The 20,619-nt window shown below is 43.0% G+C and overlaps 4 protein-coding genes across 4 annotated transcripts; 3 read left to right on the forward strand and 1 right to left on the reverse strand.

The window, feature by feature from the left end:
- The first annotated feature begins 2,791 nt into the window (after positions 1–2,791).
- LOC120444932 (skin secretory protein xP2) lies at positions 2,792–6,265 on the forward strand. The gene is made up of 2 exons (XM_039624932.1): positions 2,792–2,806; positions 5,492–6,265. The coding sequence occupies exons 1-2, from the start codon at positions 2,792–2,794 to the stop codon at positions 6,263–6,265; spliced, it is 789 nt and encodes a 262-aa protein (XP_039480866.1).
- A 3,503-nt stretch (positions 6,266–9,768) lies between these two features.
- On the forward strand, positions 9,769–13,534 carry LOC120444933 (vegetative cell wall protein gp1). The gene is made up of 5 exons (XM_044005890.1): positions 9,769–10,034; positions 10,115–11,104; positions 11,170–11,740; positions 12,951–13,009; positions 13,082–13,534. Exons 2-5 carry the CDS (start codon positions 11,102–11,104, stop codon positions 13,532–13,534), a joined length of 1,086 nt encoding a protein of 361 aa, XP_043861825.1. The 5' UTR covers positions 9,769–10,034; positions 10,115–11,101.
- Positions 13,535–13,708: 174 nt separating this feature from the next.
- Positions 13,709–14,857, forward strand: LOC120446834 (palmitoyltransferase ZDHHC20). Its single transcript, XM_039628019.1, has one exon. It carries the CDS (start codon positions 13,788–13,790, stop codon positions 14,811–14,813), a length of 1,026 nt encoding a protein of 341 aa, XP_039483953.1. The 5' UTR covers positions 13,709–13,787; the 3' UTR covers positions 14,814–14,857.
- Positions 14,858–16,889: 2,032 nt separating this feature from the next.
- LOC120445794 (lysine-rich arabinogalactan protein 19) lies at positions 16,890–17,803 on the reverse strand. The gene is made up of 3 exons (XM_039626403.2): positions 17,603–17,803; positions 17,424–17,547; positions 16,890–17,327 (listed from the first exon to the last, which is right to left on the reverse strand). Exons 2-3 carry the CDS (start codon positions 17,424–17,426, stop codon positions 17,025–17,027), a joined length of 306 nt encoding a protein of 101 aa, XP_039482337.1. The 5' UTR covers positions 17,427–17,547; positions 17,603–17,803; the 3' UTR covers positions 16,890–17,024.
- Positions 17,804–20,619: the final 2,816 nt, after the last annotated feature.

Consider the following 20,619-nt stretch of genomic DNA (forward strand, 5'->3'; position numbering starts at 1 on the left):
ATCTACTGTGGCATTTGGCATGCATCAGAAGGGGGGGGGGAGCAGGAAAAGGGGGCACTTTATGAAGCGCGCATATGTTGCACCCCTTTCAGCAGGGGGACAAAGGGCTGGATGGGCTAGGATAATAAAAATGAAGGACTCTTTGCTATATTCCCCAGGCAAATCACTGCAGTCTCGGTCGCAGGCGATGGCTATAAAGCAAATCGCTTGACATTTGTTTTGATTTGCCATGATTGCTAAAAATATCTGTGAGACGGAAATGACATCGGCCAATGGAGATGCATAAGTGGTATGGTGTACTGATGGCATATTATTAAATTGGCGAATTACCAAAGCAGCGGAGAATAACAATAAGATTTCACTTTTTTAGTTCGTAATCGAACAAATAAGTTGCCAGCTTTGGTAGAATTTTGTAAATCTTATAAATGTTCAGTGACTGAGGACGGCTTCCAATTTTAGTCAATCCTCCTTCACTAATAACCTTTTGGCACTCACTTACCCATTCCCATTGTGGCATCATAGTTTTCATCATGTGCGAGTAAAGCGACCCGACTGACCCTCTTAAGTGACTCCACTTTCACGTTCAACGTGGCGGTGTACGAAAGTTTTCTTCTTATCATAATTTCGAAGACAATTAGCCCGCAATGTGTGTTCCTTCGATACGAGAACCCATTCCCAAAAAAAACCGTATCGATGGCAGCGAAACTTCGTCCGGGTCTTCGGCAGTTACTTGAAGTTTACAGCCGCCGGGGCTAAAACAATGCCAGACAATAATTGGCCAAATTTATTGTAATTAGCCGCACACGCAAGCACCGGGCATTCCATACCATACCATACCATTCCATCCAGTTAGTAAGTAAGTAACCCACCACATGTGTCCGGACACGAAACTCCGGCGTAATTATTAACATTACGGAGGGATGCTCGTCCGGACCTGAGAGCATGTTGTCACATGTGTGCGTGGCGCTTTGAGAACGCATTTAATTGCACAAAGCCTCTTTGCTCTTAGAGAGTTTTTAAATAATTTAGTTGTGTCGTTAGGCCGGGCGCGGCCACGCCCCTTGTCAAAGGCATTTGGCCGGGCAGGGCGGGCGCACGGGGCGGCTACGTAATGCAGTCGAGTCACGTCACACAGCATGTCGCTAATTTTTCTACCTTTTTTTTTTTTGGCCGCTCGGTCACAAAGTTTGCTTCACTGCAATGCGCTGGTTAAAATTTTCCCTTTTCTTTGGAAGTGGTCCTCAAAAAAAAATAGGTGGTATTTCTCGACGATGATAAATTGCGGATGAGGGTAAGGCGGTAAGGCGGGATTAACGGGGTTTCGCTGCGCATTTTAAAGTATACATGTTTTATTTAATAGAAAGAGAAAAAAAGAGCTTGGCTTTCTAAATTTATGTTTGTAAATACCCTATTTGTGCAGTATTTATTTCGAAAACAATTTAGCTTATACAAATTTGGCGAGCACCTTAAAACGGCTTACAGATCCAAGAGTTTTCTTCTTCAAGTTCTCGGATATTATTCCATTCCATAAGATTTCGCTTTGTGCGCTTAAGAATCCTTAAAATGGCTTTTGTCAAAGGCGAGGTACAGTCACCACCTAGCGCGGTGAGCACGAGCATAACGGTACAGCGCTAGGAAGTGCAGCATAGCGCACGGCGCACGTTTCCTTTTTGTAAACTTTATTATTTCGTGTTAAAAGTAAATAAACTTAGCTGGGAACTTCAGCTCTAGCACCTCCTCCTACCCCACATCTGTCCACTTTTCCCCCGTAGATATGTGAAATGGGGAGTTTTGGGTGTTTTGGGTGAAGGGCACCTTCCACACATTGTTTGCCATTTGCGGTGGTCGGCGACAAGCACTGTCAGCCAGCCAGTCCAAATTGAAATTGGACATTAGACGTTAACAAATACAAACAAACACTTGCACTGAGGAAAATATATAAAAATATATAATATATAAAAAATATATAAAAAGTTAAAATTTTAATGGTTTTATTTGTTATATTGAATGTTATTCATCTATAAAAAATGCTTTTAATTTCTTAGGGAACGCGCTATGACACCACCAGCCAAAGCAGGTACACAATGATTCAGTTCTCTAAAAGTAAAAAGCAAAATTAGTATGCTGCTTGAATTTTTAAATTGTTAATGACGCACTTTTTGAACATTCTTTACCGTTTTCGTTGTGTGAAATGTGGATAGATCAAGGTAAGCAACTAATGACTAAACTCTGGAATTGTATGTCTAATAAGTCCAGTGCGTAATTGTAATAGCACTTTCTTCTATAATCGGTAGAAGAATACATTTATATTATTGTAACGATCCTATAAAATCAAGGGCGGACATTCCCGACTGCGATGACATTGATGCACTGGGTATAAAGCTCCGATTGCGACTGAAATTCAATGCAAAAGCGCCACTATTTATATTTGATTATTGATTGCTATCAACTGATAACATTTCTTACTAGCACTTATCTTGAAATACCCTTCCTAAATGTCGCAATGCCATACTTTTGTTAGACATTGAAATGCATTTCAAAATGTACTTACTGGATAAAGGTGTTTGCATTTCTATATATATCGAAGTATACTTTTAGACTGACTTATACTTACACTATGCATTTGTGGAACGCAACCGTTTATCATGCTGGTTTTTTCAAGTGCACGCATATATATTTAGATGGCAGCTTCTGTCGACGCCGCAACTGCTGACAACTTCAACAACAACCACATTTGGAGCAACAACGCGAACAACAACCGAACGAACACTAAGGCACACACTCATTGTGAATGACAACGCCCCTGGTACGTGATTTCATTTCCGTTGTTGCCTTTTGTGCATTGCTCGTAACTTGACTCCTCCATTCTTTTTTTATCACCCTCTGGTTCACCATTCTCACACCCAAAACTCCGTACTTTCGCCTGCTTTCTTGGGAAGCCTTTTTATCGGTGGATTTTGTGGTTTCTTAACGCAGCCCGGCATTGCCCCAAAATTAATTTGTCAGTGCATAAAAGAAATAAATGTGAATTTTTACTATCCATTATTTTTTGATTCAAAATCATAGTAAAGCAACCCATTCAGGTCAATAGAAAATAGAGCAGAAACTAGTATCGGAAAAATGTTTTCATATAAAACACAAAAACTTGAATGCACACATTAAAAAAATTTAAAATATTTTCGCAGACTTTTTAATCATATTTCAGCTTTATAACTTGCTTATTTATGATGTAGCTAATACGCTACTATCTAGTCTTAAGACAGAAACGTTTGCATCTGCATTAATGAATAAAAATGTATACCTTATTTTCGTCCACGATTTTTGAAACCAAAACATAATATATTTCCAGATTTTTAGATTGATAACAGCGAATCACCATATTTAATGCGATCATTGTGAAACTATTTAATATAGCTCAAAAGCTAAATTAGCTCGTAACCGGTTATTTTGCTCACAGAATTGTGGGATCAAATCGATTCAAATTTATTCACACTCGATATCTAAGCCGAAAACAGATGATGCTCCCAGGTAGTTTTTCATATTTTCAAACCGAAAAAAGCACATTATTTAGAAGATTTTCTCTTCCGACAAGCAAAGGTTATTTATTGGCAGAACACGGTAAATCTTATTAACACAAAGACTGCCACTGGACTATCACAAAACCGGCTGATATTTGGATATGGACATCCAATTAATAATTTATAAAAACGACCTTTACATGGCTACTTAACAAGTCTGTCTTAATTAGGGGAAACGAAACTGATAAGTCCACGAAATTTGTAGCTTACACATACAAAGTTTACAAAGTCTTAACGTAAGTCAATAAGTTTGTTTAGTTTTGAAAATGAAGTATGATGGCCAGCTATCAGAATTTGGCATGAATATCCACGTGAATAAACAATGGTTTAATTGGGATTCGCCTATAACGACATCTGCTGATATGCACAACCATAAAACCGGGCCAAGTAAAAACAACGACGGAAGCCATTTGCCATGCAAATGCTAAGCAAAAACCTAGCTGGCCAGCATGTCTAATACGATCGTCATTTACATACATGAAATATAAACAAATGCAGAGGAAGATTTGGTCGCCTGGTAGACCAAACTAAACGCAGAAAGTTAACAACAAGTTTTTAAATGTTTGACCAGATGCGGGCCATGAATAGTGTGATTAACGCGTTTGCACTTGAAGTCCAAACAACACCCCGAATAATTCAGCAACCGGTGTCCAAAATCACGAAGCAATTATATGGCAGCACATGAAGTTTTTGACCTCTATAAAAAATTAAATTATTAACTAGTGGCAATTTGCTAGGGATACAAATTAAACTATCAACCATTCCAGTTAAGAGTTAAGCGAGTTAAGAGCAGAAGAGTTATGGAAACATGAAAAAAGATGAATAGGAAATAATTTAAGCCGCCGCAGAGTAATGAAGCATTCATAATTATAAACGAAATGGTATTTTGAGTATTATGCGCTTTGAGGTCCAAATAATTATACGAGGTGTGGATCATATAATTATGTGCTATTGAAAACATTTCCTGAGAAACATTGGTTGAAACGCCAAACCATATATAGCGGAACCTTGAAATTGAATTTATAATTTATAATTTTAGGCTCAGACGTCAGCTAGACCCATTTTTATGGCCATAATCGTGGGCAACTGGTTTCATGTAATTAATTGACCACCAAGGGTTCCTTAGGTATACCAAATATTGAACTCAGAAAAAAGTATGTTTATTTTTGGCCACTTACAGTTTGTATTTGCATAACCGTTTGGATTGTGGGCGCCTCACTTTAGAGTCTAGACAAAAGATTCCATTAGGAGGTCTGCAAGAACGACGTCAAATGTGCTGAATAATTTCGGATTCCTTTAATCCAAAACAATGCCTTCTAACATTTGCCAAACTAGTCGTAAAACTCAACCAGTTTCTGTGTCTGCATTCGTTTCAAGCGATTACTGCAAATTTCCGGCTACACCAGACGCATGTGCCCAAAATAAGAATCACCTATTAATCCAGCTGGCCAATAAAACCAAAGATGATCCCATAAAATATGCCGTTAGCAGTCTGCATGCAGATAAATGTCAACTAAAAGTCACTTTTGGTGTTGCCAGGTAACACGGCTTATCCGGCCATCCGTCTATCTATCAGCGACTCAGCGACTCTACGACTCAATCTTCATTCCTTAAATCCAATAAACCTATCCATCGAGCGCTTCTTCATTCTGACGACCCCCAAAAACAAAAAACAAGTCAAAAAAAATCTCATCTGCGCTGAATATTCAGATGAGACGTTGGCCTGAGGTTCAGTTCAAGTTTTTTTTGGGCTCGGTCTTGTATAAATAGTTAGCCATTGAGCCTCTTCAGACAGAAGCAACTCGATCGCTCTTGAAGTAACAGATTGCAGCTGTCATCATGGTGAGCTTACCCACATAGATGAAGGATCAAGGATTATATTTCTAAACGCTTCGTTTTGCTTGGCTTTTCAGAAATTCCTGGTTATTGCCTTTGCCGTTCTGGCCTGCGCCTATGGCGATGTCTCCCATTTGGGTTACGACTACGCTCCTCCGGCCCCAGCTCCGGTCTACCAGCCAGCTCCTGCTCCGGTCTACCAGCCTGCTCCAGCACCAGTTGTGATCCCTGCTCCTGCTCCCGCTCCAGTGGTGATCCCTGCTCCTGCTCCCGCTCCAGTGGTGATCCCAGCTCCAGCTCCCGTGAGGACCTACGTCCCACCCGCACCCATCAGCATCCCAGCCCCAGCTCCCGCTCCCATCAGGATCCCAGCCCCTGTCTACCAGCCAGCTCCTGCTCCTGCTCCCATCAGCATCCCAGCTCCGGCTCCAATCCAGATCTCCGCTCCCGCCCCAGTGAACACCTACATTCCCCCCGCACCTGCACCAGCTCCGGTTTACCAGCCAGCCCCTGCTCCCATTCCCGTGAGCATCCCGGCCCCAGCTCCCGTTTACCAGCCTGCTCCTGCTCCAGTTGTGATCCCTGCGCCTGCTCCAGCTCCAGTTGTGATCCCCGCTCCTGCTCCAGTTGTGATCCCAGCTCCAGCTCCCGTGAGGACCTATGTCCCACCTGCACCAATCAGCATCCCAGCTCCGGCTCCCGTTTACCAGCCAGCTCCCATCAGCATCCCAGCTCCCGCTCCCGTCTACCAGCCAGCCAACACTCAGGTTCTGGAGGAGATCGAGCCCGCTTCCAATGATGGATACCGCTACAAGACCGTGCGTCGTCGCGTCTACCGTCACCGCTTCTAAACATACCAAAGCCCAACGAAAAACTGTTTCCTAACGAATCCCTACGGGGACTCGCAATAAAAAAAATTCCGCCTTCAATTTGTTAAACAAAAAGAAAAGTCTTCAAATTGTTTTCCAATCATAGCAAATCACACGGGAAACAGGAGGAAGGGAAACTCTTAAGTTTGCTCTGGCCATTTGAGTTGGAAATTTATGAAACCCAATGAGATGGCGAGACTGCTGGAATCAACTTGCCATCGGACAGATAGTCTTGGTGAGGAATGGGGGCAAGGGGCAGCGGAGGATAATAAGGAGTTGCAAGCAGGTTGCGGAACACTCCCAAAGGATTCGATTCGATGGCGGAGTCCGGAGTCCGGAGTCCGCAGTCCTCGCCACTCCACATTTATCACGAAATTTATGGCCTGGAATGAGCTTTGATGATGTGGAAATTTTTTCTCGTTAGATTCAAAAGTTTTCAGATGCACTCAGAAAGCGGAAAATGTATAATTAAATATGTATAACCAAGGACACGGAAATTGGGGTAAATAGCTTTTTTATTAGGAATTTCTAAGAAAAACAAAATCTTATATTGTTCTTGATTAGTTTTTCTTACTTCTGGACAAATTAAATTTCTTTAAAAATCTTTTTTATATTTCTGAAAAATCTTCAATATATTCAAATACTATGTGACTTCTGTATAATTTGGGTAATATTTTTGTCGGTGCACCCACACGAAATCGATGATGCTGCTGCTGCAGCTCCCAGCGTAGATGGAGCCGAGTGGATTGGCCTCATCAGACGACCACTGACCACTTGTGGCTGCTAACAAGTGGCAGGATGAAATCGAAGGCGCTCCAGGAAGAAGGACATCGACAGACGATAGACGCTGTGGAAAATTAACAAGAAAATGCAGCGACAAATGTCTACGGAGCTTTTTCTCTCACCAATTTGATTAGGGAAATGTCTGGCTGCCCGGCGGAGACTGTTGCTCCCCAAAATCCATCACTTTCTAGTCTGAATTCCGGGGCAACCGCAGAGCCACATATTCGTACATATTACACTTGCCACTGCGCATACTAATTAAAAAGCACAAACGCAAGCGGGGCAGCTACTAAAATTAATTGCGTAATTAAAACAAAATCATTTTTTTATCCACTCCCTTTGGCCGAAGCCGCAATAGATTGATTGTCCTGGCTTATTTCGTTAATTGCATTCTGGTCAAATATTGGCAGCTCAATTAAATGAATTAAAACACATGTTTGCTTTTATGCGAACTGGCATACTGGCAATAGAAAATCCTAAAAATCATTTGACAGCCAATTACAAATTAGAGACGTTTCGGTCAGCCGCATTACAATCAACGGTGATTAGTTTGTGTGGCGGCCAAATGAAAAGTCCCATTTCAGTTTCTTAGTTTTATTAGTAATTTTAAAGAAATTGTTATGTTTCATAATGAGGTACTTAAATTGTTTTATTCCAAATCCTCAGTATGTGATTGATGTGTTTTAATCTCAGTAACATGATTCGTTGGCTCTTCACTCAGCACCCATTGTAGCACTTTACTAATCCCCGCCAGCGATTAGTTGAAATTGCAGTAGTAACTGCAGTGTGGCATGGATTGGGTAATTTTCAGCCTCATTGCATTCTGCTCTGCCAGCCAGAAGGGCTGGCGATTAAATAAAAAGGAGCCAGGTATGGCGGACACCCAACAATTGACAGTTGGTTGCACTTCCAACCGCACTTAATTAGCAGTTAATGATGCCTGATTAACACGCATTATGGCCACTGCGACCCATCGGCATGGCCGTAGGAGCACTTTCGGCCCAATGCCACCCAAAATCCAGCCTCATCCAAGCCCCATCCATTTCGATTTCAACCCGTCAGGCAGATGGTCTGCAAAATGCGTAATCAATGCTTTAGGCGCCGTGGATTACAAAAAATAATCACCACTCCGCCGGCCTGAAAGTATGCAGAAGAAAAAGTGAAAATGCTCTTGAAAAACCATAAATATCATTACTGTGGGAGCTATTCGAATAACTGATGACCTTTTCCGGCAAATGGAATTTCAATACTTCTCTGCAATAAATGATGTAAAAAGCTGGGCTTAATTTTATATTTTATTAACAATCTTGACCAGTAAGGTATTCTTGTGCGACATTTTCTCAGCGACAGTTGAACTTTGCAAAATTTAGAGTAGTCCCGCCTTATACCCTGCACTCTGGGCTTACTCAATAAATCGGGTGTAAAAATTGACGAGTCCTTCGAACTCGAACCCGTCGAAATCCCAGTTGTTGGTCGGATGGCTTACGGCTTTAAAGCGACAGTGCGAAATCGAACGTGCGGAGTGCACATGGATATGGGACATGGATCGTTGGGAAATTGACAGTATCAACGTAATTATATCAGCAGTTGGGGGGGGGGACGAAAAACGAAAAACAAAACAGGACCAAACGACAAAAGTCCGACAAGGGCTGGAAAATGGTGGGTATAGAGCTGCTGGAGGGGCTGGGGGGGCGGCGGTCACTGAAATATGCAAACGTTGACTGCCTTCATTTATTTTTACTGTTACTGCATATTGGGGCGCCATCGGACGAGGGACAGACGGACTGGGAAGGCCGGGCAAGAGGCGCGAAAATAATCGTTATCCTGGACAGGTGGGTACTCGATTCCACTCGCGTTCGATGCCAGCAGTTGCACTTCATTTGCAGCATTAATTTGTCGCCCGTTGATTTATCTGGCCCAGGTATATATATAGGTATACACGTACATTTATAAAGATATATACCGATGCGGCGAATGAATTTATGAGTTGGTGCCCATTGAACGTGGAAAACTGTGGAAAATCGATTGGCAAGTGTTTGTCATTTCCACTTGAAGTCCAGCAAGTCAGTGAGCTGCAGTTTTTGAATATTTATCAAATCAATTTTGCACCAGCAATGCAAATTAGTTATGCAAATAATGTTTATACGAATGAATGCGAAAGGGATCTAGGCGGTAGCTTCGTTTAAATCGAAGCGCGTGTATCCAAAATTATAATCAATCGAATAAATATATCAAATCAAAAAGAAATATATAATTCATTAGAATGGACGCAGAGGTTCAGTGAACCAAGAAATGAGATTGTAAATTGAGAAGTTAAAGGCAATTTTAGTACATTAAAATAAAATAGAAATGTCAAATAGTAATAGCTCAGATAGCGAGGAACTTTTCCATTGAAACATTTTAAGCCTTTTTGGGCGTAGTTTCAAATTCAAATGGGGAAAATACTCTCCAATAGCAGCACCACTTCAACCCATTTTTCATGCACTTCAAGGGGAACGAACTATATATTTTCCTTTTGCCCTCTGATGACGCCACCATGCACTGCATGTCAACTATTAACGGGCAAACAACTAAATTACGTATACGCAGCGTTGCATGACCAGCATGCCATTGCGGCCATGTATGTGCAATGCTCCGTTAGAGAGTGTTTGTGTATTTGTTCGAAATACATTTGCAGTTTCGGTTTATTGGCGCTGCGAAAATAATGGAATGGAATCAAAATAAAAGGGGTTAAGTGCTTGTTTGCATAGCTTTTTGACAACACCAACACTTCGTGAATGTGCATGTGCTGCTGTTCGTATTTTATTTTTACACTCTGAGGAAAACAAATTCGATGGAAATTAAATCACTTCGGCGTCGGCAAGTCTCCGCGGATTTTTGGCTCCAGCCGGAAAATTGTTCATTAGCAATTTGTGTAATTAAAAAGAGAGAGTGCACGGGCTCAAAAGTGTTGTCCTTCACAGCGCTGGTTGGTATTCTTCCCCTTCGCCACTTAAAGTGGCCCCAGAACTTCCCATCCAAGTGGCTAATTTGTTTTCCGCTTGGCAGTGACACATGGGGACAGTCTGGGTGGCGTCATGTTCAACTTTTGACCCGATCGAAGCAGCCACCGCTGCCGCTTGTTAATTTTGGATATTCCTTGCCATCTGGTCGGGCTTTAATGTAAACGCACTGGGCGAAAAAAGTCATCCAAAGGTCAGCGAATAATAGAACTTTGATTTTTGGCCACGACTTTATCTTGAAATTAATCTTGAATCTAAAAGTTTGATTTAATTTTAGTACCATGTTCAAGATTATAATAGAAACAGTGAGTGGATTGATTAGAGGCAACGCGTTCCTGACTTACTGATTCCAGATTCCTGGGCCTTTTTTCACTGTGTAATTAAGCAATACGCTTTTGTTTTTAGCCACATTATCTCAGCTAATCAAGCAGATTAATGACCGCCTGAACTCGCCAATCGTCTGGCGTCTGAAGACAAAACAGTCTGTGTGCTGTAGGCCTCTGTTGCCAAAAGCCTGAGAGTTGGTTTCCAGTTTTAGAGCAGCTTTAGTTTTGGCAGTTCAATTTGATACACTAAGGCACAAATGTTTTATGCAAATGATATTTAAATGAAGGCAATGGCAAAACAAGCAAGTACGAGTGGAGAAGCGCAGGTTGAACTAGACAGACTGTCGTGTTGCCCTACAATGCCCTACTATTATTAAAAGTATGGCTTCGCCTCATTTATTGGTACTGTAATGGCCACGTTAATCATATTAGAATAATAGTTATAATTAAAACAATGCATAAGAGGGTGAGCTTGGGTCGAAACAACTCCTTCTGGTCGGCGTAGGGTACCACAGTTGACCATTGGCGTGGCTCGTAAAATTCTGGTTTCTGTCATATTAAGAGACCCCGATATCCGCACTTCTTCGCTCGTATTAATGTTTATTCTTCGCTTCTGCACCGCGCCCAGGTTTTGATATAAATACCACCTGGCAGATGAATCCAAACCATACTAGAAACGTCCACGTTCCAAGTAACATACATCCAAAATGGTTAGTACGAAATTGAAAGGGTATACCAAGAGTCCTGCTAACTCATTTGGTGGTTTATATTGCAGAAATTCCTGGTTGTCGCCGTCGCCCTCTTGGCCGTTGCCCACGCCGATGTGTCCCATCTGTCGGGCTACAACTATGCTCCCGTGAGCATCCCACAGCCGGCTCCTCTGCCTGTGGTCGCTCCCGCCCCCATCAAGGTTGCTCCCGCTCCCGTGAACACCTACATTCCCCCCGCACCAGCACCAGCTCCCATCCAGATTGAGGTTCCCGCCCCAGCACCCGCTCCCGTGGCCATTCCCGCCCCAGCTCCCGTGAAGTTCGCTCCCGCTCCCGCTCCAGTGAACACCTACATTCCCCCCGCACCCGTGCACGTCGAGATCCCAGCTCCAGCTCCCGCTCCAGTTGTGATCCCTGCTCCCGCTCCCGCTCCCATCAAGGTTGCCCCCGCACCCGTCAACACCTACATTCCCCCCGCACCCGTGAGCATCCCAGCCCCCGCTCCCCTGCCCATCAAGGTCGCTCCCGCTCCCGCCCCCGTTCCCGTCCTGGCCCCTCAGCCCGTTCTGGAGGAGATCGAGCCCGTGTCCGCCGATGGTTACCGTTACAAGACCGTCCGCCGTGTGGTCCGTCGCCGTATCTAGAGAGCTACTAACTACTAGCGGTGATCCCCGCCAGGAGGATGTTTATTAAATAAAACGAAAAAAGTTATTACCTAAACTTAAACTGTGTTTGTCTTCTAAAGTTCCTACAAACGAAAGCCATTTTATCATATGTGTATCAATAATAATTCAACCACATGTATGTTAACATATACTTCTCCTTCATATTTTGATATACCATATACCAGTTTCCAGTTATCGTTGTGGTTCAAAGTTTGCATTGAAGGGTGCGATTTCCAGGTTTGAAATGCGCAAAACAATTGCACCTGAAAACTAGTAATTAAGTAGACATTTACCATCAAAAATGTAAAAGAAAATGTGATGGAAAAGTACAAGAATACAAAAAATAAATCCAATTAAACTAGAAAACAAAACACGCAATCAACAGCTTCATCCAGAATCATTTTTAACTTTTTAGCAATCACATCTCTTATATTTACGTGCACTCATCGAAAACATGTTCATCAGCTGCCAGCCAAATGATGCGTCGTAAAAATAAAATATTTTATTAGCCAGGTGTTCGAAAAAGGCAGAGACTCTGCTACTTTCGGACCTAAGTAATTAATTAAGCTTCGCCAGACATTTTCAAGATCAACATAATCTAAGCAAATTGAAATTAATTTTGGCATAATCTTGAAACGACTTCATAGTCCCAGCCGACGGCTAATATTTGGCAGAGCTTAAAAAAGAGTCAAGAGAACGGAAAACAGAAAACAAAAAATAATATGATTATTAAAACATAAACCCAAGCCAATCTTGCGTGTGACCCACGACCATTCATCAAGCTGGCAAAATAAATACAAAATGACTAAAAAACAAATTAAACCATTATACAGCATGCAACAAAAGGTTGGTTTGATCTAATTAAAGAAGCTTTTGCAGTATCTGAACAGAGTGAAGCACAAAGTTGGCCCAAGTCAAAGCAGCGATAATACGATTTTGGAAACGAAAACTAAAATTTGAAAACCAAAGCCAAAACGAAACCAGAAAACCCGTCAAACCGCCTTGGCATTGGAGGCTCGTTGTCGTGTGTATCGCTATCGGTTGTCTTCCGACTTTTGTGAGTGAGGTGAAGACCCCCATGTATCATGGTATCATGGGGGCATCATGCAATTAATTTGGCTCCGGTTGACCCGCAGCCCCAAAAAAACAATGAGCTATAAAAACCGTGGTCACTCCTCGAGTTCAGCAGCACACATCAACTTGTGATCCAAGCAGCAACAAGCCTATTCTCCTCAAGATGGTAAGTGCACGGATTACAGCACCTTAAGGATAATCAGCAAAATATATATTCATCTATTCATTCCCATCCTAGAAATTCCTGATCATTGCCGTCGCCTTCTTGGCCTGCGCCTACGCCGATGTCTCGGAGTTGGCTGCCGGAGGATACGATTATCCCCAGCCCGCTCCGCCGGCGCCTGTGAAGAGCTACATTCCCCCACCACCACCAGCACCCAAGAACACCTACATTCCTCCCCCAGCTGCGCCTGCCAAGGCCTACATCCCACCCCCACCACCACCACCACCACCGGCGCCCAAGAACACCTACATCCCCCCAGCACCTGCCCCAGCGGCTCCCGTCGAGACCTACATCCCTCCCGCGGCCCCAGCCCCCGCCTACATTCCTCCCGCTGCTCCAGCCCCCGCCTACATCCCACCTGCTCCTCTCCAGGCCGAGGAGCCCATCATCGAGGAGATCGAGCAGCCCGCCCAGGACGGCTACCGCTACAAGACCGTGCGCCGCCGCGTCTTCCGTCACCGCAACTAAGTCTGTGAATCGCAATTGTTGACTAATGTGATAGGCCTTGAGCAAAGATCACTTTGGCAAGGTATCAGTTAATGTTTTCGTTAAAGATTGAAGAGCAAATAAATGATTAAAAAGCACAAAAACCTCTATTGCTCTATTACCTATAAGTCTAGAACTTTCCTCTTTTAAATCTAAATTGTAGTAGGCTGGCAAAAATGTTTCCGCAAAGGGATCACAACATTACTTCAACCGCAGGTGGAGGACCCTTTCCAGAATGTGCCGGATTGGGGAAGGCCATGAAGGAAAAAGAAGAGGACCCTGTTGCTTGGTCAGATGGCTGCCAGCACTCATAATTCTGGGCGCACTGGTATGGTCCTACCACGTACTGGTCTACCAGATCTGCATAAGGAAAGTTTCCAACTATTTGACCACTGGGCTTTTGCTGTTTTTCTACCACCTGCTGTTGCTCATGTTTCTATGGACATGGTTGCGCTGCATTTTCGTAGCTCCAGTTGGGATACCCGACCAATGGAAAATATCTGCCGAGGATGTGGACAGATTGAAGCGAAACGACGGAGCAGAGGGAGCAGCTCGAGTTCTCAGTTATGCAGCCAGAAATTTACCCATTGTCACCTGTACCAGCGATGGATTAGTGCGATATTGCAAGACTTGCTGGATAATTAAGCCGGATAGAGCTCATCACTGTCGCAACTGCCACATGTGTGTCCTGAAAATGGACCACCATTGTCCTTGGATAGTGAACTGCGTCCACTTTCACAACTTCAAGTACTTCATACTCTTCCTGTTTTACGCTGAGGTCTATTGCTTTTATCTGTTCTGCGTGATGATCTATGATTTGTACCTTATTTCCGGCTTTGAGCTGACTAGCTTGAAAACTCAGCACTCCTGGAACATTCTGCAGTACTTGGTATGCACTATCTTTAACATATTCACCTTGATTATGTACGCTGTCAGCTTGTTAAACGTATCTCGAAATCGCACCACCATGGAATCAGCTTATGACACGTACTTTTTCGATGGCGGCAAGAACAAAAATGGCTTCAATTTGGGATGTTCTGCCAATTTCCGAGAACTTTATGGCAATAAGTGGTACCTCTGGCCCTTTCCGATCTTCTCTAGTCGTGGTGACGGACTTTCATTCCCCATAGACCACGATCGACTAAAGGAAGTCCGTGGCGATAACCAGAGAAAAGACAATGCACCCAACAGAGCTCAGATTTACAAGGAAAACGTGGCCCGAATTCTCGGAATTCATCAGCCAACTTTTAACGATGAATAAGCATTCACGAAATAAAAAATCAATGTTTAATTTGTATCACCAAGCACGGTTATTGCAGTTTCTTATTTTCCATTTCAAATTAAAGAAGCTAAAGAAAAACAGTTCTAGGAGAAGCTTATACTCTTTGAGTTTCAGCTGCCGTAGACAATTCGAAAAATGGGAACTCCATCAACATCTTAATTTACGAGTCATTGGCAAGTGCACCAGCACCAGGAGCAGGACTCCATCCGCTTGGCAACTGCAATCCGCTGGCCATTTCTTCTTCGACCCGCTGAGTGGCCAACATCGATAAATCCTCGGCATTCCGGCTCTCTAGTCCGCATCCTGCCCACAAACGCATCGGAGTCGTTTATAAAACGCTTAACATTCGTGACATATTTCGCATTTGGCTGCGCGTCGGGCGCAGAAATTTATAGACTTTATCCATTAGGAAAACAATTACGAGTGCAAACAATGGCAACCAATGGCAACCAATGGCAATGCGATGTCCAGCGGATGGACTCCCCGGCCAGAGGCGATTCCTTGGGGCACTGAGCATATGTTGGGATTGTCGCGCCCCCAAGTTCAATGTCCTCGTCTATATTTTCTTATTATGCTGCGGCGACTTCTTGACTGCGCTGCAACACAAATCCAATTACCTTCAAAATAATAAACTTATGTACATACCAAAAAGGAAAAGAATGCCATCCCAGCCCAGGGTCCTTCTTCCATTTCTCCGGCTGCCTCTACGCACATTTTGCTTTATCAACTGTTGATATACTCCGTGGGGAATTTTCCGTATGTCACGACAAAGACGACGATGGGAATGGAAATGGGAGCTGTCTGCCGTCGGGCGGCATTTTTTCTTCATGCTCCTGCAGTCTGTAGTCTGAGGTCTGAGTCCTTTTCCCGCTCTCGCATGCACTGCGCGAAATCGAAAGTAGGTTTATGGTATGTCTTTTGGTAGAAGAACCATTTCAATGATGGGCTTAGCTTAGTTTTATTCATGATTACTCTTACATTTGCAATTTTTGATTACAATAATTGTATTGGCTATTTTGCTAGAACTTTTCTCAGTGTCTAGAGCATAGCTTGCTGATTTCCACAGCTTGTTTGCAGCTCATTATTCGCCTTTGGCTGGTCCGGAGACGTGGCCGTAGCTGGTCGCCAAATGCACGAGCGCAAATAATTTTTGCCACTTGCATGTCATCAGCATAAAGTGAGTGCAAAATATGTGAACTCGACTTGGCAGCGGAAATTCGCCTTAGAGCGCAGAGTCAACAGCAATTGGCCCAAATGACTTGTAAGGGCCGTCGTCAGAAGACGTAGCGAATATGAAAGGAGGAGAGTCCTGGAGGTGTCCTGCTCAGCCACATGTCCTTGTCGCCATGGTCCTTTTGGTCCAGCCAACCGACAACCGCTCGCAGCTTATTGAATTCGCATATTTCCCCATTTTGCATTATGGGCAAACATTTTTTCCATTTCGGCATCCTTTGTTTTTGTGCTCTGTTTGATTTTGTAATCGAGGATTTGTTTGCTTTGGCTGAAGCCAATCGATAGCCGGGATGGGGAAGCACTTCTTTGGTCCCTGCTCATTGAATGTTTCAGCAATTTTTGGTTAAGTCAAATTGGTCTAGTCGACGGTTTGACCTTTTTACTGCCAGACTTTCGAAAATGGGGAGAGAAACCATTGGAATGCCAGTGTTGGCCAGAACATGTGTTTGTCCTTGAGCGGTTTGTTTAGGCCTTTGTGGGCTGGTGGGGGTTAAAGAGGGTTAGATGATGGGAAAACCAGTGGGGGTGATGGTTATCGCCAAGAAAACCCCATTCAAATGGCGACTTTGGCATTGCAAATTGAACTTGGGAACTTGGCCGATTGAAACCAGTTGATAAGGCGATTGAATTTAAAAATTGTCCTTTCATACATTGAATTATTTGAAATTGAAGTAGCTCTAAATTGTACTAGGATTTTCCTTGTTGTTTCATCAAGTTGAGTTATAAAAAACAAACTTGCAAATAAGGTTATTAAAGCATAAAATTGTTTAGCGATTTTATGTATAAGTAACAATTTGGTGGTATATTTTCCTGTTAACTACACTTTGATAACAACCAAAGAAGTACAAGACAACGAATAATTTTTCACAGTTATTTACTCTCCAAGTGAATTTCCGAAGATGGTATTCAGCAATTGCACTCGAGTCAACAAATTAACAATAACAAATGGCTTTCAATTTAGTTGCGGTGACGGAAGACGCGGCGGCGAACGGTCTTGTAGCGGTAGCCGTCCTGGGCGGGCTGCTCGATCTCCTCGATGATGGGCTCCTCGGCCTGGACAGGAGCAGGTGGGATGTACTCGGGTGCTGGTGGCGCGGGTGGGATGTAGGTCTCGACGGGAGCGGGTGCGGGTGCTGGGGGTGCAGGTGGAATGTAGGTTTCCACGGGAGCAGGGGCTGGCTGCTGGTAGTCGTAGCCAGAAAGCTCCGAGACATCGGCGAAGGCGCAGGCCAGGAAGGCAAGGGCAATGATCAGGAATTTCTGAAAACATAAAATACGAAATGTATGTTATATAAACAAAGATTACAAACAAAGTTGAAGATAAATATTTGGTACAGCCGAGAGCAAGCAACTCACCATGATTTCAAGTGTTTAGACTGCGCTCAACGAAAGATGTGTGCTGTGAATGCGATGTTCTCCAATGGCTTTTATATGCCCAAAACTGTTTGGCCAACTTATGCCGACGGCAACGGAAGCAGCACTAGAAGAGCCAAATGACTTTGAACTTGATCTGTGGCTGATCTTCAATCGCTCACCAATGACTTGATCGATGAATCCGGCCGCATGGAACCGGTTGTCCGGCAGTTTTGGATGCACAAGCCATAAATCGAATGGATACTTTGATCACGTTTCGTGTATTTGCTTTTGTTTGCCTAATGCATCGCTTGTCCCATTGTTTGCTGAAGTGGTCAAGTGATGACTTCGTTTGAGGTCGAATTCGTATCCAAAAAATCTTGACTTTTGCCTTTTGTTTGACGCTCGAGGCGCAGCCCTTTAATTGATTTGCTTGTTAAACACGGCCTTGTGGCTCGGCCCCCGCATGGAAAATACATGAGTCTCTGGCTCTGCTTGATTAAAACCAAATTTAATTTGCATCTCAGTTTAGCTGGTTTATTTGGTTTTGTTGTTATTAAACGGCTGGGGGTTTATTGCTGGACCTAACCCCAATTACAAAACTCGAAAGGGAACTGCAGTTGCGAAGTTTAAGTGGAGGAAAATGTTCTGTGAAAAGCTATCTGGTATTAAACAGTGGAAAAATTTGTATTCGAAAATGTAACTAACTTATATAATACAACATAAATTAAAGAATAATTTGTTTTATGCTAATCATTGTCAAAAATTAAGTGATTTGTGGGAAGACTACATTTATATAACGATTTCATGATACTACTACATTTATTTACATAAATGTATTTATTAGCTAATATTTTTACCATTGTTATAAGATATCCATGGCTTTCACTATGTAGCTTCATCTTTGGTATCCAATTCCACCAGATTTTTCCGACTGCCCTTTGGCATAGTATTTTCATTTCGGTTTTTATTCTCATGGCCAGCATTTTCATTTCCTCGTTTCGCTTTCCACTGTTGTCTGTCTTATAACTTTTGTTACTCTTGATAATATTGCAAATAATTTTCTTTTTTATGTTGATTATTTTTTGGACACCCTCCGCAGACACCTGAGATTCACCTGGTTCGGCCCCTCCTCCCTTTACAACCTTTTTTTATTAACTTCGTTTTCATTTGTGCCGTTGCCTTCACGAGCTCATCATATTTTAATGTGGAAGGGATTCGGCGGCATCGTCTTTTGGCTTTTCTCTCCAGCTCCTCGGGCTGTTCTATGTTTCAAATTATTCTCAAGAGATTTGCAGTTCGTGATTTTACGGCAGCCAAGGAGGGCAGAGGCAGGGGGATGCGAAAGGCAAACCGCCCCGTTTCCAAAATGGGGATGGAAGCCGCTGTGAGTTAAGACATTTCCCGAATGCAATTGCAGCTTTGGCTTTTAATTACCCCGCTTAAGTCCGTATTAACTCTGGCCTAAGCCTTTTTTAATTTGCCCCCACCACGCCGCCAGCTGTCGTAATTGAATTAGGAGCCAGGAGACAATGCAGCGTCGCTGAACCTTTCACGCTGTTATCCTTGATAATTAATTTAGACGCCATTGTCCAGTGCACTCCCCTGTTGGCCGGTCGGCTCCCCCCGGCAAATCCTTTGCCATTTCACATCACGTGCGACGCCCTACTCGTCCTTCTGCTGTTTCTTTTTTTTCATAAATCGCCAGGACACACACAAAGTTGGCCAGCTGCAAAGCAAAAGAAATGGTGTGGTGAAGGTACTCCCAAAAAAAAAAATAGTGGACGAAGATTCCCAGTTTTATGGCAAAAAAATGAAGCGGCAGTTTTGACAACGCACGTTCAACCAAAAGAAGGAAGGCTACACTGCCAAAAAAGAATGTAAGCTTCAATGTTGCTCTTATAAATTTTTTTTAAAGTTACGTGTTAGTAAGTTAGCCTAGAAATGCGTGAGAACAAATCTTTCAATTTCTATTCCTATCTCGAATCTCTCGCTTTATTTCGCACAGTGCAGAGGGCAAGGCTGGGTCATGTGGCTTGCATATGGAACTACAATAGACAGGTACAAGATGCACACGTAGCACGCATTGCCAGAGCCCCAAGAAGCGAAATATGGAATCACCTTTTGTAAGTTCGGGGCCATGAAATCGAGTTTACATCTTACTCCTCTGTTGGCAGCGGCCATAATTAAATGTCAAAAATGACGCTACGTGCAGAGCAAGCAAATTTGCTGGCGAGTGCCGGGGCAAAGTTCACAAAAAAAACGGTATTTGCCATGTCAAATAGCATCAGAGTTTATGCAACTTTATCCAAATAAACTTATTTTAGGCAATAGAATTGTAAAGTTCTCAACACAGAAATTCTTGCATACTTTTGCTGTCACTACTAATTGCTGTGAGCAACAAACTACGAGACATGAGTACCGGGTTCGATTCCCAGTCTGGTGCTTATTTTTTTTCCCAAAAATTTCTTTCTCATTTTTTTTCGATTTTTACTGCCTAAGAATTCTCTTCCCCCAGCTCCAACTTGTTGGCAACTTTGCTTGATATCAATTTATAATTTCTATTATCAAGAATAGCCATTTGTAATCGCTTAATTTAGTGCCACAAACTTTTACACAAAACGGAATACAAAATAACGAAAGCCCTGCAAAGAAAAAAATGGCCCCAAAAGTAATTTAACATTGGTGCAGTTTCTCCCTCACATCCGCCACATTTGCAAAACTCTCGAAAAAGTAGCTGAAACTATTTAAAGTTTCCTTTTTGCTGCTTTACCCTCAATGTGTATCGTACTTTTTATTGCCATTCGCTATTATTTGTTGCCCCTCTGTCGTTGCATATGCATATTATGCCCCCGAGGCATAGGAAAACACTTCCCCACCATCTCTGCCCCGGCGAAAGCCAGACAACAGCAACGACTGCGATGGTTATGAAAAAGTACTTAACGTGCACAAAACTTATGTGCCAAGAGATTTTATTTTTTCCTCATAGTCGGGTAAAAGTTACAACGACATGCCAATTTTTCAAAGGACCAGGGGAGCCGACACACATAGGTACTCCAAGGGAAGCAGTGTGGTCTTGGCAAGCTTATAAAATATTGCCAATAATACGTTGTTAGCGAAGAGTTACTTCCCCGAACGCACAACGCAATTCTCCTGGCAGCCAAACTTTTAATGCACTTCCCAGAATTCACAAACAGAA

Source organism: Drosophila santomea, chromosome 2R, assembly GCF_016746245.2.
Source record: "Drosophila santomea strain STO CAGO 1482 chromosome 2R, Prin_Dsan_1.1, whole genome shotgun sequence".
Classification (NCBI taxonomy): Eukaryota; Metazoa; Arthropoda; class Insecta; order Diptera; family Drosophilidae; genus Drosophila; species Drosophila santomea.

Bases quoted from the DNA above. Each gene is read 5' to 3' on its own strand.
- LOC120444933 (XM_044005890.1), top strand. The intron at 11,741-12,950 runs GTATCTAGAGAG...TCACTCCTCGAG, and splicing joins CCGCCGTGTGGTCCGTCGCC to TTCAGCAGCACACATCAACT. The intron at 13,010-13,081 runs GTAAGTGCACGG...TTCCCATCCTAG, and splicing joins AGCCTATTCTCCTCAAGATG to AAATTCCTGATCATTGCCGT.
- LOC120446834 (XM_039628019.1), top strand. From the start codon at position 13,788: ATGTGCCGGATTGGGGAAGGCCATGAAGGAAAAAGAAGAGGACCCTGT.